The sequence below is a fragment of the Eretmochelys imbricata genome, chromosome 3 (genome assembly GCF_965152235.1).
Source record: "Eretmochelys imbricata isolate rEreImb1 chromosome 3, rEreImb1.hap1, whole genome shotgun sequence".
Classification (NCBI taxonomy): Eukaryota; Metazoa; Chordata; order Testudines; family Cheloniidae; genus Eretmochelys; species Eretmochelys imbricata.
In genome coordinates, this window is record NC_135574.1 from 26,472,303 (window position 1) to 26,489,970 (window position 17,668).

The 17,668-nt window shown below is 40.0% G+C and overlaps 1 protein-coding gene across 2 annotated transcripts in view; it reads left to right on the plus strand.

The window, feature by feature from the left end:
* Positions 1 to 17,668, plus strand: part of NBAS (NBAS subunit of NRZ tethering complex) — a 409,249-nt gene that overhangs the window by 34,041 nt on the left and 357,540 nt on the right. For both annotated transcript variants that reach the window (XM_077812510.1, XM_077812511.1), the window contains exons 10-11: positions 16,112 to 16,250; positions 17,191 to 17,256. In XM_077812510.1, the coding sequence (XP_077668636.1) occupies positions 16,112 to 16,250; positions 17,191 to 17,256 (205 nt within the window). The remainder of the gene's footprint in view (positions 1 to 16,111; positions 16,251 to 17,190; positions 17,257 to 17,668) is intronic.

Below are 17,668 nucleotides of genomic sequence, written 5' to 3' on the forward strand. Positions count from 1 at the left end.
CCTTGAGATGCAGCTTTCCATCTTTCTTTCCAGCTGAATTAATATTCTTTTCAAAGTTTTTATATCTTTTATTTATATAATTTCCAGAATTCTGGGAGGTATCTTACATGTGTGAGAAAACAAGTCCAGTTACGATGCATCCCCCCATCCTCCTTGTCTAACTGATCACTCCCATGTCTGTCCTTCATAGTGCAACTCCCTGTCTTTCCTCCAGTGACCTCTCTAGACTTCCTTCCTCATAATCGTTTCCTTCATGAATCAACAGCATCTCACACAAGTAATGTTGGCTGATGTCAGAGGGCTGAAGAAAAACCATGTTGCTTTGTGCCTTTTAGGGTACTGCTTGCTGGGTAGACTCCTGATCCAAATTGTTCTTTGGGAGGGCGGGTCCATTCAGAAGCAGTTTGCAAATGCCATGAAGCAGCTTCCAGACAAAAATGGTGGGTGAGGTGGGGGCACCCTGCCTGGACTGTCCTCTTTCTTCTTCCCATTTCCCAACTATGCTGCTGCTCTGCCCCGCCCCATTGGCTCCTGGGGTCTGGGCCAGCCTCTGGCCAGGGGGCTGGAAGAACTGCTGTCTAATATAGATCCTGTGGGTCGGAATTCCGCTTCCATTACCTGCTGTATTTTTAACTTCCCCTTGAATGTGATGCTGAAAACCATGTTTTTAAACAGTGAATTCCATTAAGAAAAAGTCCCAATGCTGGCTCTCTTTGCTTGAATATCTTTTGAAGGAGACTTACTCAGCTTGACTAGAACAAAGTATTTGTGTGTGTGTCTGTGTGTGTGTAAATCCCAGCAAATTATTGGTGCCAATTTAAAAACAAAATAGTTTAAACTAATTTTAAATGGAGATACTCTATTTCCTATATGTAATCATTAGATAAATGGCTTGTTTCAAGCAGTGTTTGCACATGGCTAATATATTATTTGGAGATGGAACCTGCAACCCAAATGTTGTTTGGTATTTATGAATATTGCACAACCATGTCCATCCTGGATCTATGTGAGGAATGTTGATCAATAATCTGACAATTTACTGATGAAAATCCCTTCATGTAATTCACTGCATAATGAGAAGTATTACTTACTCATAGAAAAATCTGTTTCCCAGCACCATTAAAGTAGCAATATTTTGCTTAGGCACTGAATTTCATATTAGCTTTGAACAAAGCTTTAGATATTTGTAGTAAGGTAAATTCACAAATGTCATAAATGTCTTAAAAGGAAAGCAGATGCATTTTTGGAGACTTGTCAACATGCTTTTTCTGTTATACTTTTAAGTATTGCACAGCAGATGCTTCTGCTCCATTAAAGAGGCCACTAGGGAGCTACAGTTGGAGCAGAATATGGCTGCTCACTTTCCTGGGTGTAGTAGCCAGAGATTCACAGATTCTAATGCCAGAAGGGACTGTCATGACCATCTAATCTGACTTCTGGTATAGCACAGGCCATAGAACTTCCCCAAAATAATTGCTAGGCCATATCTTTTAGAAAAACAACCAATCTTGGTTTCAAAAATCGTCAGTGATGGAGAATCCACCATGACCCTTGATAAATTGTTCCAATTATTAATTGTCACTATGAAAAACGTATACCTTATTTCCAGTCTGAATTTGTCTAGCTTCAGTTTCCAGCCATTGGATCGTGTTATACGTTTCTCTGCTAGATTGTAGAATCCATTATTAAATATAGACTGTAATCAAGTCACTTTTAACCTTCTCTTTGTGAGACTCAGAGCTCAATCTATTTATTTGATCATCATAAGGCATGTTTTCTAATCCTTTAATCATTCCCATGACTCTTTTCTGAGCCCTCTCCAGTTTATCAACATCCTTCTTGAATTGTGGACACGCAGGCTGGACACAGTGTTCCAGCACCAAATGCAGAGGTAAAATAGCCTCCTTATGCTTACTTGCATCCCAGGATTGCATTAGTTCTTTTGGTCACGGTGTCATACTGGGAGCTCATGTTCAGCTGATTATCCACCATGATCCTCCAAATCTTTTTCAGTCGCTGCTTCCCAGGATAGAGTTCCCCATCCCAGAAGAATGGGTACATTCTTTGTTCCTAGAGGTACACATTTACATTTAGCCCAGTGGTACTCAGACCTCAGTGGTTTAGGAGCCAAATTAGTGACCACAGTAGAGCCACAGTAGTGTGAATTCATTGTTTCATTTACTATAGTACTATATATTCATATTTAAACAATATGATGGGAAATATTAATTTATATATTATTTTCACAGCAAAATTACTGAGTATTATTATTTTTATCAACTACATTTGGTTAATAACATAGTAAAAGTATCCTGATTGGTTAATAACTTAGACTGGTTAATAATTAAATCTCACAGTATTTTAATATCATGTGCTACAAAGAGCCTTAAATAGCCACTTGTGGATCGCAAGCCTCAGTTTCAGTATCCCTGATTTAGCCATATTAAAATCCGTGTTCTTTGCTTATGCCCAGTTTACCAAACAAGCTAGATCACTATGAATCAGTGACCTGTCCTTTTCATTATTTACCACGCCCCCAATTTTTGTGTCATCTGCGAACCTTATTGGTGAGGATTTTGTTTTCTTCCAGGTCACCGATAAATATATTAAATCATTTCAGAGTAACAGCCGTTTAATATATTTTAATAAATATATTAAATCGTGTAGGGCATAGGGATATAAGAGTTTAACCAGTTAACCAATAAGCTTGATGCTTACTGGTTTCTGTTAACAGTTAAACTCCACCCAGGATCCTGGCTGCCTGCCCCACGTGCCTGGGGTCCCTCCGGACTACTGACCCTGCGGCTGGGGCTCTGTGGCACATGCCATCCTGGCATCCCTGTGCGCCCTGCATACCGGCTGCTGCCCTGTGCCGGGGCTCTGCTGCCGCCTGGCATCCCAGCGCACTGGGGTCCCTCTGGCCTGCCGGACCCACAGCCGGGGTCCCTCCCGGCAGCCAGGACCCTGGGCGCGCTGGGATGCCGGGCAGCAACAGAGCCCCAGGTGCTGCAGCAGTGGAACCCCGGCCGTAGGGCTGGCAGCCAGGAACCTGGGCACGCTGGGATGCTGGTGCAGGCGGCAGCAGAGTCCTGGCTGCGGGGGCCCCAGTGGAGCCCCACGTAAAATGTGGGGATGGTGCAGCACTCACTGCACTGTAGTTCCCTGGGTAAACGTTGAACTGTGTAACCAATAGAATTTTAATCGGTTACACGGTTACTGTTTTAACACAGGTTTCAGAGTAGCAGCCGTGTTAGTCTGTATTCGCAAAAAGAAAAGGAGTACTTGTGGCACCTTAGAGACTAACCAATTTATTTGAGCATAAGCTTTTGTGAGCTACAGCTCACTTCATCGGATGCATTCAGTGGAAAATACAGTGGGGAGATTTATATACATAGAGAACATGAAACAATGGGTGTTACCATACGCACTGTAACAAGAGTGATCACTTAAGGTGAGCTATTACCAGCAGGAGAGCGGGGTGGGGGGCGGGGAACCTTTTGTAGTGATAATCAAGGTGGGCCATTTCCAGCAGTTGGCAAGAACGTCTGAGGAACAGTGGGGGGGAATAAACATGGGGAAATAGTTTTACTTTGTGTAATGACCCATCCACTCCCAGTCTTTATTCAAGCCTAAGTTAGTTGTATCCAGTTTGCAAATTAATTCCAATTCAGCAGTCTCTCGTTGGAGTCTGTTTTTGAAGTTTTTTTAGGTCTTTTTGCAACTTTTAGGTCAGTAATCGAATGACCAAAGAGAGTGAAGTGTTCTCCGACTGGTTTTTGAATGTTATAATTCTTGACGTCTGATTTGGGTCCATTTATTCTTTTACGTAGAGACTGTCCAGTTTGACCAATGTCCATGGTAGAGGGGCATTGCTGGCACATGATGGCCTATATCACATTGGTAGATGTGCAGGTGAACAAGCCTCTGATGGTGTGGCTGATGTGATTAGGCCCTATGATGGTGTCCCCTGAATAGGTATGTGAACACAGTTGGCAACGGGTTTTGTTGCAAGGATAGGTTGCTGGGTTAGTGATTCTGTTGTGTGGTGTGTGGTTGCTGGTGAGTATTTGCTTCAGGTTGGAGAGCTGTCTGTAAGCAAGGACTGGCCTGTCTCCCAAGTTCTGTGAGAGTGATGGGTTGTCCTTCAGGTTGTAGATCCTTGATGATGCGTTAGAGAGGTTTTAGTTGGGGGCTGAAGGTGACGGCTAGTGGCATTCTGTTATTTTCTTTGTTGGGCCTGTCCTGTAGTAGGTAACTTCTGGGTACTCTTCTGGCTCTGTCAATCTGTTTCTTCACTTCAGCAGGTGGGTATTGTAGTTGTAAGAATGCTTGATAGAGATCTTGTAGGTGTTTGTCTCTATCCGTGGGGTTGGAGCAAATGCGGTTGTATCGTAGAGCTTGGCTGTAGACAATGGATCGTGTGGTGTGGTCTGGATAAAAGCTGGAGGCATGTAGGTAGGAATAGGCGTCAGTAGGTTTCCGGTATAGGGTAGTGTTTGTGACCATCGCTTATTAGCACCGTAGCGTCCAGGAAGTGGATCTCTTGTGTGGAGTGGTCCAGGCTGAGGTTGATGGTGGGATGGAAATTGTTGAAATCATGGTGGAATTCCTCAAGTGCTTCTTTTCCATGGGTCCAGATGATGAAGATGTCATCAGTGTAGCGCAAGTAGAGTAGGGGCGTTAGGGGACGAGAGGTGAGGAAGCGTTGTTCTAAGTCAGCCATAAAAATGTTGGCATTCTGTGGGGCCATACGGGTACCCATAGCAATGCCGCTGATTTGAAGGTATACATTGTCCCCAAATGTGAAATAGTTATGGGTGAGGACAAAGTCACAAAGTTCAGCCACCAGGTTAGCCGTGACATTATCGGGGATAGTGTTCCTGATGGCTTGTATTCCATCTTTGTGTGGAATGTTGGTGTAGAGGGCTTCTACATCCATAGTGGCTAGGATGGTGTTTTCAGGAAGATCACCAATGGACTATAGTTTCCTCAGGAAGTCAGTGGTGTCTCGAAGGTAGCTGGGAGTGCTGGTAGCGTAGGGCCTGAGGAGGGAGTCTACATAGCCAAACAATCCTGCTGTCAGGGTGCCAATGCCTGGGATGATGGGGCGTCCAGGAATTCCAGGTTTATGGATCTTGGGTAACAGAATACCCCTGTTTGAGGTTCCAGGGGTGTATCTGTGTGGATTTGTTCTTGTGCTTTTTCTTGAGTTTCTTGAGCAAATGGTGTAGTTTCTTTTGGTAACTCTCAGTGGGATCAGAGGGTAATGGCTTGTAGAAAGTGGTATTGGAGAGCTGCCTAGCAGCCTCTTGTTCATACTCTGACCTATTCATGATGACGACAGCACCTTCTTTGTCAGCCTTTTTGATTATGATGTCAGAGTTGTTTCTGAGGCTGTGGATGGCATTGTGTTCTGCATGGCTGAGGTTATAGGGCAAGTGATGTTGCTTTTCCACTATTTCAGCCCATGCACGTCGGCGGAAGCACTCTATGTAGAAGTCCAGTCTGTTGTTTCAACCTTTAGGAGGAGTTCACCCAAAATCCTTATTTTTGTAGTCTTCGTAGGAAGGTCTCTGTGGGTTAGTATGTTGTTCTAGTAGGGCATAAGAACGGCCATACTGGGTCAGACCAATGGTCCGCGTAGCCCAGTATCCTGTCTCCCGACAGTGGCCAATGCCAGGTTCTTCAGAGGAAATTAACAGAATGGCTAATCATCCAGTGACTCATCCCCTGTCCGCCATTCCCAGCTTCTGGCAAACAGAAGCTAGGGCTGCCATTGATGGACCTATACTCCATAAATTTATCTGTGGGTTTTTTTTTTTTTAAGCCTGTTACAGTCTTCACAACATCCTCTGGCAGAGAGTTCTGCAGGTTGACTGCGTTGTGGGTGGAAATACTACATTTTGTTTATTTTAAACCTGCTGCCTATTAATTTCATTTGGTGACCCCTAGTTCTGGTGTAATGAAAAAGTAAATAAGGAAGTGTTGTTTATTCTTTTTCAACACTAATTATGATTTTATAGACCTCTATGATATTCTCCCCCCCAGTCCTTTTTTTCAAGCTGAAAAGTCCCAGTCTTGTTAATATCTCCTCATATGGAAGCTCTTCCATACCCCTAATCATTTTTGTTGCCCTTTTCCATACCTTTTCCAATTCTAATATATCCTTTTTGAGATTGGGTGACCACGTCTGCATGCAGAACTCAAGATGTGGGCGTACCATGGATTTATATAGAGGCAATATATTTTCTTCCTTATTATCTATCTCTTTCTTAATGATTCCCAACATTCTGTTAACTTTTTTGATTACCAATGAACATTGAGTTCATGTTTCCAGAAAACTATCTACAATGACTCCAAGATCTTTCTTGAGTGGTAATAGCTAACTTAGATTCTGTTATGTTGTAGGTATAATTGGGTTATGTTTTCTAATGTGCAGTACTTTGCATTTATCAACATTGAATTTCATCTGCCATTTTGTTGCCCAGTCACCCAGTTTTGTGAGATCCCTTTGTAACTCTTCACAGTCTGCTTTGGACTTAACTATCTTGAGTAGTTTTATATCATCTGCAAATTTTGCTACCTCACTTTTTACCCCTTTTCCCAGATCATTTATGAATATGTTGAACAGTACTGGTCACAGTACAGACCCCTGGGGGACACCACTATTTACTTCTCTCCATTGTGAAAACTAGCCATTTATTCTCCTCTTTGTTTCCTATATTTCAACCAGTTACTGATCCATAAAAGAACTTTCCCTCTTATCCCATGACTGCTTATTTTGCTTAAGAGCCTTTGCTGAGGGTTCTTGTCAAAGGCTTTCTGAAAATCTAAGTAAACTATATCCACTGGATCAACCTTGTGCACATGCTTGTTGACCCCTCAAAGAATTCTAATAGATTGGTGAGGTGTGATTTCCATTTACAAACACCATGTTGACTTCTTCCCCAACAAATTGTATTCATCTATATGTCTGATAATTCTGTTTTTAATTGTAGTTTCAACCAGTTGCCTGGTACTGAAGTTAGGCTTATCAGCCTGTAATTGCCAAGTTTGCCTCTGTCGCCTTTTTAAAAAAATGGTGTCAAATTAATTATCCTACAGTCACCTGGTACAGAAGCAGATTTAAATGATAGGTTACGTACCAGAGGGCCAAGAATTGGTCTCTGCGGGATCCCACTGGAAGCAGACCCGCTCGATCATGATTCCCTGTTTACAGTTGCATATTTATACCTATCAGTTAGCCAATTTTTAATCCACTTAATGTGAGCCATGTAATTTTTTATTTTTAGTTTTTAATCAAAACGTGGTGCAGCACCAAGTCGAATACTTTGCAGAAATCTATTACATCAGCACTATTTCCTTTGTCAAACTTGTAATCTCATTTTAAACAAAAATCAAGATCCATTTTCCATCAACCCATGTTGATTTGCATTAATTACATTACCTTTCCTTAGTTCTTTATTAATCAAGTACTGTATCAGCTGCTTCATCATTTTGCCTGTGATTGACGTCAGACAAGCCTATAATGTCCCAGGTTATCTTGTTTACCCTTTTAAACTATTGGAACATTATCTTTCTTCCAGTCTTCTGGAGCGTCCCTGGTGCTGCAAGGCTTACTGAAAATTAACATTAGTGGTCAAGCAAGCTCCTCAGCCAGCTCTTTTAAAACTCTTGGATGAGAGTTATCTGGACTTGCTGATTTAAAAATGTCTAACTTTAGTAGCTTCTATTTAATGTCTTCCAGAGAGATGGTGGAATGGAAAGAGTGTTATCACCCTTTGATGAGACTGCATACTTTACTTTTTCCCTAAATACAGAACAGAAATATTTATTGATAATTCTACCATTTCCATCTAGTAATGGATCAGTACTATTGTCAGAATTCTGTTTGTTCCTAATATACTTTAAAAACTCCTTTTTATTGTCCTTAACTCTGATGGGCATAGTTATCTTCTTGTGTCCCTTCGTTTCCTATATAAATTTTCTACAGTTCTTAACTGCAGATTTTTATTCATTCATTTGTATTTATATTCATTACTATTACATTATGATTCAATGTCCGTTTTCTTCCATTTGCTATATATATTTTATAGCTGCCTTAATTTGCTCTCTAAATCAAGTTGTTTTTTTAACCAGCACGACCGTCTTCCTTAGTTGTGGGATTGTGGTGTTTTGGGCAACTAGTAATGGGTTTTTAAATGATTCCCAATTATCATTCACATTTTTCTTATTAAATTCTTTCTCCCGCATGCTTTGGCTTATCAGCTTTGTGAAATTGGTCCTGTTAAAGCACCAAGTATATATCTTACTGGTATGGACTTCATTCTGCTTGCACAGTATAAATGTCATCAAGTCATGATCATTTGCACCTAAGCTGCTATCATTTTTAGTTCTGGATCAGATCCTCTTTATCTGTGAACACAAGGTCTAATATAGAATTCCCCCATATTGACTGCAACACTCTTTTGAGTTAGAAAATTGTCCTCTATAATATTTAGAAATTTCAACCATGTTTTAGTACTGGCAGCATGAGACCTAGCATATGCCACTCAAACGGAAGTGCCCCATGATCACACAGCTTTTCCCCCCTACACATTATAGATAGGTGCATAAGGAGACGGTCATCCTGTTTCCTCGTGATTTGGTGGTCTTTGTAATAGATACCAACTAATATCCCACCTTATGCTTTATCTGTTGGGACATTGATCCATAAACATTCAACTTCATTATCTGTAACTGGAAACAAGTAAGGACATTTTTGATGTTGAATGCTACTCTCATTCCCCTTTTGCTCACCTGATTCCTCCTAAATAGGTTATAACTATAGATTTTTAATATTCCAATTTTACGAATCTTCCTACCATGTTTCAGTAGTACCAACTAGTACCAACTTATGCTCATAAACGAGCAGTTTGAATTCCTCTTGTTTGCTACCTAGGCTCTTAGCATTAGTGTATAAGGAATTCAAGAGTATTTTTTTCTCTTGTCCTTTGCTTCCTTGATTAATTTTGTTCTCCACATCTCGATGTTATGCTGAGTGCTCATATCTTGCCTCTCCTTACTCTTCCCTTGTGCTATTAGTTTAACCTCCTCCTGACTGCTCTAGCTAGCCTGCCTCCAAGGAGATGGGGCCTCCTTTTACTGAGGTGGAGGACATCCAAACTATGTAGCCCCTCCTCCCCCATAGAAGGTTGACCAATGTTGCACAAAACCAAACCCTACACCATTTACCTAGCCAGTAATTCACTTCCAGAATCTTCTGAATTCTGTCTTCCTTACTCATGGGACAGGACGGATCTCTGAGAAGATCAATTGGACATTCTTCTTCATGCTTCTGAGTTCTCTGAAGTCATCTACTATCTTTGAGGTATTCTGTGATACAGTGTCATTAATGTTGACATGAACATTAGGCTAGGGGATCCTTGCCTGTAGAGTTCTGAAGCCTGTCTAATCTTAGAGTAATGTCTCATGTTTTAACTCCGGGAAGGCAGCATGCTGTCCTGTTCTCCACTTGCCTCTTTCAGAATGTTCTTTCTATTCTTCTGAGTATTGAATCTTCTGAAAGGATCATCTGTCTTCCTGGGATGGTTGGAGAACTCCTTAGTGGGTAAGGTTGACTTTTTTTATCGGTTGGATCAAGCCCCCATCTACCCATATCCCGAAAATCTCACTATTCCTTCGGATATGCTGGATCTTGAGAGGTATCTTCCATTCTGTCCATGTTGAGGACTTCGTATCAATTCGAAACTTGTAGCTGTATGGAATTCCTCCTGTTTTCTTCTCTTTCTGCTAGCCACACTCTGCCTGTCCTCACCTGTCCCCAATAGTGGAGACTGCTGCTCTGACCTATTGATTAGTGATTATGATCTACCAGGCCTCCTCTCTGGTCGCCTCTCACTTATTCCTTTATGGCCAGCTCCATTCTCCCTGAGGTACTGGTGTTTCCTGAATCTGGTTGTCTAGCAACTCCTCAGCTTCTCTGATTTTTAGTAGTATCTCAATTTGTCTGTCCAATCCAAAAATCTTTTACTCTTGCACAGCCACCAATTTGCACTTCATGCACAAGAAATCCTTTCTGTCTTCAGGCAGGAAAAAGAACCTGGCACATCTGTTGCAGGTCACCACCATTGTTTCATTGCTTGTCATCTTGATATCAGTAGTGCTGATTCTGGAAGGAAAGTGTCTCACACTCCCTCTCCAAACTCCTCCCTTGTTCTGTTATCTGCCTCTATTCATGGCTCTCGAGTTCATCTAGCAAGTGACATTTTATACCAAATCTTCCCTGCTTAGCTGAGCTCAGCTTTTCCCCTCACCAACAGGGAGTGATTAGCCACTCCGACTTCAAACAGCTGGGCTGATCAAAGCTCCCAAGGCTGGAGTCTTGCAGCTTTTAGCAAAGCACTGATCAAAGCTCCAAGGGCTTACTCAGGGACCCACAGCCCACCTACACACCCTGTATATAGAGAACAAACAGACAACCCACAGATGGACCAAATACACCACTCTCCAAGTCTTGTTGCCTCCAAGCACTGAGTCTAGCTGGAGATACTCTCTCTGAAACTCCACTGTTAGCTAACTCTTTTCACGGTTCTGATCATGATCCATGATGGGGAAGATCATTTCAGTTGTACACAATAGAATTTGGGTTTACGTTTTTCCTTAAACTAGGATATTGCATTCAACCTCCTCCCCAAAGCCCTCAAACGCAGCAAAAATAACCCCATTCAAATCTTAAAAGAAAAACAAAAACTACAACAACCCTGTTAGAAGAACATTGTGCACTAGCAAACTTCTGTGGGATTTCCTTTTTCTTTCTTTCTCCTCTGACTCATTGCTGTGGATGCAGTAGTCAGAGATAATGTCATTATCCTGGAGCTTCATTTGATTCCAAGTGCTATTCAGGGGGTTGATTTTTTTATATAAAACAGCTTAATCAAAATCCTATGGAATGCAAAGGAAGATTTTTCACTGGGTTATTTGGAGTTGGAGAGGGCCCTAAATTATTACATGTGACTTGGTGGTGGCTTGCTGAAAAACTGTGTTCCGCCCCATGAGTTGCTGCAGCAACAGAGTTCATTTGAAGTGCTCAAGCTAACAGGCTCTATGTGTAAAAGTTAAAGTGATCGTGGCAGGGCATCCTCAAAAGAGGGTTACTGACTCTGTAGCATGGTTTCCCCATTGGTCTGACAAAGCGAGAAGCTGACTTCAGGACACAGTGCAAGGTCCTTCTGTTTCCTTCACCATTTTAACCAGTACTTGTGTTGGTGGGGAGAAGAATGTGTCTTTTTTTTCTTGCTTCTTGGAAAGAGGCAAAAATGGTTAAATAATATGTTTCTGTTACATGTTGTATAAATGCTTTATGACATACTGGCAATAATTTTACAAATAAAAACACCTCATGTTCAAAGTGTTTTTTACTTGCATTTATATCAAACTTTTATTTAGATGGTAAACTCCTGAAATATGTACAATTATAGACAAAATGGTTGAATAATTTCACTGTTAACCCAACTATTAAAACCTCTCAAGGCAAAACAAGGTAGACAATAAAGTATATAATGTAAGGAAGAGAATTACCCCTTCAGTGATGAGATTTCAGATTCATTAAGGGTGACTTCTATTAAGACCTGAATTCTCACACTCTTTTGGGAACTGTGTATAAGTTGGGGCTTCTCCATTCTCAACCATATGTGTTCCTCAGTACACATGCACAAATTCACATGCGCAAAGGTCCACTTCAAGTGCCCCATTCTGTTTTTAATGGGATAGTTCTCATTTTTTTTTATTTCCATAATTGACATGACTATTGGCAAAAACAGAAGCAGCACAATACAGCAATAAACAAATATTCAACATTAAAAATTACTACTATGTACATATTTTTGCAATATAAAATATGTTTATAATTTTATTTATTCCAGGCTCCTCACAATAGGAAGGGAGAGGAGGGGCATCCATTGTACTTAGATTCTTGCTGTATTAGCATGTGAAACAGAAGTATGGTTTATCCGTGAAATGATTGGGTCTATAATTAGGTATGGATATATATTTTAAAAAAAAGTTGTTTAAAGTCCCGAGTAGCCACTTGGTCACGTTCTATTCCAGTGCTGTAGAGGATTAACATGGTGCTGAGAGGTTTCAGTTAGGCTACTAGATACAGTAGTAATAAAAGTGAAGAGATGCTCTTTCTCTTCTGTAATCAAATGTTACTCAATTTATGCTGATTAGCCCAAATTAAATTAGATAATATTTTTAAAGTTTTTAAAATTAATAAGAACATCCGTTGGACCACATTCAATTTAAGCAGAACATTTCTGTCAAGGTTCCTCCCCCACTCTGAACTCTAGGGTACAGATGTGGGGACCTGCATGAAAAACCTCCTAAGCTTATCTGTACCAGCTTAGGTCAAAACTTCCCCAAGGTACAAAATATTCCACCCGTTGTCCTTGGACTGGCCGCTACCACCACCAAACTAATACTGGTTACTGGGGAAGAGCTGTTTGGACGCGTCCTTCCCCCCAAAATACTTCCCAAAACCTTACACCCCACTTCCTGGACAAGGTTTGGTAAAAAGCCTCACCAATTTGCCTAGGTGACTACAGACCCAGACCCTTGGATCTTAAGAACAATGAACAATCCTCCCAACACTTGCACCCCCCCTTTCCTGGGAAATGTTGGATAAAAAGCCTCATCAATTTGCATAGGTGACCACAGACCCAAACCCTTGGATCTGAGAACAATGAAAAAGCATTCAGTTTTTTACAAGAAGACTTTTAATAAAAAATAGAAGTAAATAGAAATAAAGAAATCCCCCCTGTAAAATCAGGATGGTAGATATCTTACAGGGTAATTAGATTCAAAAACATAGAGAACCCCTCTAGGCAAAACCGTAAGTTACAAAAAAGGTACACAGACAGAAATAGTTATTCTATTCAGCACAATTCTTTTCTCAGCCATTTAAAGAAATCATAATCTAACACATACCTAGCTAGATTACTTACTAAAAGTTCTAAGACTCCATTCCTGGTCTATCCCCGGCCAAGACCCAGCATACAGACAGACACAGACCCTTTGTTTTCTCTCCCTCCTCCCAGCTTTTGAAAGTATCTTGTCTCCTCATTGGTCATTTTGGTCAGGTGCCAGCGAGGTTACCTTTAGCTTCTTAACCCTTTACAGGTGAGAGGAGCTTTCCCCTGGCCAGGAGGGATTTCAAAGGGGTTTACCCTTCCCTTTATATTTATGACAATTTCACTTTTAAATATTATTTTGAACTATCCAAGCAAAGTTGAGCGTTACCTAGGGTGGTTCCATATTGCTAGATGAAATCCTGAGTTTTAGTTTTGCTATGTTAGTAAATCAGCTATCTGGGAATGCATTTTAACCATGAACAAGCTTTATTTACATCTCAACCACTAGGTGGCAGAAACTTTCAGCAGTCACACATCTTGAACATTGAGGCTATACGATTGTTACCCAGCTTGTTAATTTTTTTACTCATTTCTTTCCCAGATTGATTGTTCCTTGTGTACAAATATTTTTACTTTGATTGCTTATTTTTTAAATGTCCATATGCACAATACAAAATACTAGCATAGGGCTATGTTCTCAAAATTCTTTTCAAAGTAATCACTAGTTTCTAAAATACTGAAACTGCTTGTTTAACAGTAATCATAGGGGCTTAAGGGAAAAAGTGTTGTTTTTTTCCTTTTAGTAGTAATCAGCACTAGTTGTATGTTTTATAGTGTTATAAAATGGTGTTTTTTCCATATCTTCATGTTTTCTACTGTGTGTAATTAACAATATTACTAACAGATATACATGCAGTGATGTGTAGGTTATACTGCTATATACTAAGATGAAATTTTATCTACACTTAGTATAGGTAGTTGTTGATAGAATAAGCTGTTTTGTCCTTCTGTTTTGTGTTTTTTATTTTTATTTATAAATATGCAACTAAATGTTAAAATAGTATGATGATGTAAACTTTTTGCTGACATTTGCTCCAGCAACATATTTTGAGTATATCTTTGTTCTTGTTAAAGAATCTCAAGTCTTTGAATGTGTGTTTGTTAGTTTCTTTTAACTTTCTTGGGGAAAATATAATTTACCTATATATTAGCATATCTTATTTTGGAACTCAGAGATGGGAAAAATATATCAGAATATATAAGTAACTCATACACTGGGCCCAATTCATCTTTGGTGAGCTTGACTGACATCATTTGAGATATATCAAGGATGAAGTTGACTTAGCACAGAGAGGAAAAGATAGTTTTGTGGGTATAAGTTGGCTGAGAGTTGGGACATCTGGGGGCAGTGCCCAACTATGAAGCATATTTTTTGAGGCATGGAAGAAATCAACTAGACCCTGTTCCTGAAAAGACTTGCTTGATTTAAATGGGAGTAATCATAACTTAAAGTTTAAGTACATGCTTAAGACAAAATCTGTCTTTCCATTTCCTATCTGTAAAATGCGGATAATATACTTCCTTTTTCAGAATCTGTCTGTTTTGTCTATTTAGATTGCAGACTCTTTGGGGGAAATGACCATTTCTTCCTGCTTCTAGGTACAGCACCAAACACAGTGGGATTCCAGTCTTAGGCTATGTCTACACTGCACAGTTAACCTCAGTGATTGGCACGTGGGTTTATTCAGCCTGGGTATGAGTGTCCCAGCTGTATAGCCTTACCTGTTGTTACGTTCTCATAGTTTCTGCACTTGTCTGTGTGCTTGGTGTTACCTGCTCAGTTTAGGGCACCCTGCCTATACCCTACCAAAAGCTCAAGGTGTGACCAATCAATCTAGGCACCCCCACCCTTTCCCTTCCGAGGGCTCAGGGTGTAAGGCACCTATCCTTACCCACTGGGCTCAGGAAGAAACCTGGTCAATTTAAGTATCAGCTGTAAACATCTATTTATTAGCAACACACAGAATACATATACCAAGCAAACCTCTTATGCTCGCCATTCCCAATATACAGACAGATTTCACTCAATGTCCAGTCAGGATTCATTCATCTGGAGGTTCCTGAGATGCCTCTGCACATTATGGTTGTGCAGAGGGGTCAGAGTTCCATCAGCTTGGTGTTGAACTGCAGTCCGGAAATGGTTCCCAAAGAGCATTGTTTTTCATTTACATTATATAGGTAAAACTCCTTCAAATTTACTAAACCTATCACATTATCCCACACTCCGAAGTAACAAAAATTTTAACCGATTATGCACTGGCACCTATGTGTCCTCTTCCTTCCCTAGTTCTTTACATTTGTCTTTCATGCCCAAATTGTAACTTAATTGTGACCTTCTCTATTTGTGCAGATGGTCAGCATAAAACACTGGTCAGAGCTTATTTTACCATTTGTTGAATCTCTCTCTGTATCCTCCCTAATTTCTCAGCGTCTTTACAACCTTGGTGGTTATAACTCTTGTTAAGGACATTCCTGGGGTGGGGGTGCTTTATCAGCAGCAGAACATTCCTTTTTTCAATTTTAGTGATGAACTCCCTGAGTTTCACCCAAGGCTGGTTTAATATGGTTGGGGGTAGGGAGGTGGGGGCAGTGAGTTGATGAGGTCTCAGGCCTGCACTCCCATGGTTCTTTGTGATGAGATGCTTTAGATTTTTTTCCCTGTCAATTGAGGGAGAACTTGTCTGTCCTTTGGAAAGGGCATAGGAGGACTACCAGCGCTTTAGTGATTTCACTTGGGTCCTCACTTCACTCATGTGATTTAGCTTGTGTCATTACGGCAAAATGGGCGGGTTCCAGCCAGAGTTAAAGTGGAACCCAGGTTCTCACCCTTACTGCCAGCCAAGTAAGCTGGCCCAGGTTTAAAATGCCTCCAAACCGAAGTCAAACTTTGTTTTTTTTGTGTGCACGGTATGGGGAGGTTAAGGCTAAGACTTGGGTAAAAGATCCCAGGCTAATTGTGTAGTGTAGGCTTATCCTTAGTTGGGGCTTTTAGATGCTATTTTAATGCATGGTTTTATTCATTTTGGGTAAAGCTATTATACTCCTGTTAAATGGAATTACAAAATATATATTTGGACTCCTGCAGTAGGCAAAACAAAACAGAAACCTGCGTTCAGTAATAAAAGTTTTTGTGTTTATAGGCTTTTGCTTGTGGGTGGCTGTGAAACAGATGAAGCTGGAGTATCTAAAGCAACTAGTTGTGGAATATCTGCTTGGAGAATTCTTTCTGGATCTCCCCATTATAAACAGGTCACTAGTTATGAAGATGATACTGGGACAGTAAGTAGCTTTGGAGTCCTCATTTTTCTGTTGGAAGAATATTATAGTTACTCTGATTACATAAAAAGAAACTTTATGTAGGTTGCTTTCTTTTCCAACACCATAGCATGTTTCCATATTAGAGATACTGTTATGCCAGTATTCAGTCAGAATGACTTGGGCAACTGTAGGCTGGTCAGCATTAAATCAATCCCAGGCAAAATAATGGAAAAGCTGACACAGGATTCAGTTGATAAAGAATTAAGAGGCAGGAGTATAATGTCAACATGGTTTTATAAAAAATAGGTCTCATCAAAGCTTTCACTTGTCTTAAAACTATTTATTACTAGTATTGCAGAGCAGTTAGGAGCCCAGTCATGGATTAGGTTATTTTTCACCTGTATATTTTGAAAATATTTTAGTCTTAGCTCAGTTTGAAATAAGCCTAATTCTAACCCTTTTCTTAGGGCTGTAGCATACACAAAACTTACACTGGCATAATAAAACTCATTGTAGTTAAACTGGTGTATCCTACATGGGTATGTTGAAATTCGTTTCTATTTAGCTTGTAGCAATTTAGCTTAATACGGTAAACCAATTTATATTTTAGCATGTGAAAAGTTCTAATGTGTATACTTGGCAATATGTATTAAATGTTCTAGCATGGCATAATTTAGTTGCAAGCTGGTGGTGCTTTTTCATGGAAACATGCATACATAGTCCAAGTAATTCATAAGCAAATTTCACCTGTTGCAACATTCACATGAAGTGATATTTTAATACATAAATATTAAAATAATTCTTGAGTATTTTAAAATTTTCATAAAGCTGAGAGAATGTTGCAGAATAATGTATTCTTTCTTGATTGTTTTATTACTCCCCAGATTTGATTTAATTTTTACTGCATAAATCAAAGACTGTCTTTAATCTTAAAGTGTGTGATACACTCCTGTTTTAACAGGCAAAGAGAAGCGGATTATTAAGGATTATGAATTTCAGATTTTACAGCAGACAAGGAACAGAACAGGTAATACGTTCCTCCTTAACACTAGTAGCACTCTTATTCATTTAGATTTGGATTTACATGAAAGAGGAATCTAACTGACTTGAAGTAACTTAATTTAGATAGGTTTCAGAGTAACAGCTGTGTTAGTCTGTATTCGCAAAAAGAAAAGGAGTACTTGTGGCACCTTAGAGACTAACCAATTTATTTGAGTATAAGCTTTCATGAGCTACAGCTCACTTCAGCTCACGAAAGCTTATGCTCAAATAAATTGGTTAGTCTCTAATGTGCCACAAGTACTCCTTTTCTTTTTAATTTAGATAGATTAAAAATTAACCTGTTTAGAATTCTTTGCTGAAAACACACTCTAATGCAATAATACAGTGGTTCTCAAACTTTTTTTTTCCATGGACCACTTGAAAATTGCTGAGGGTCT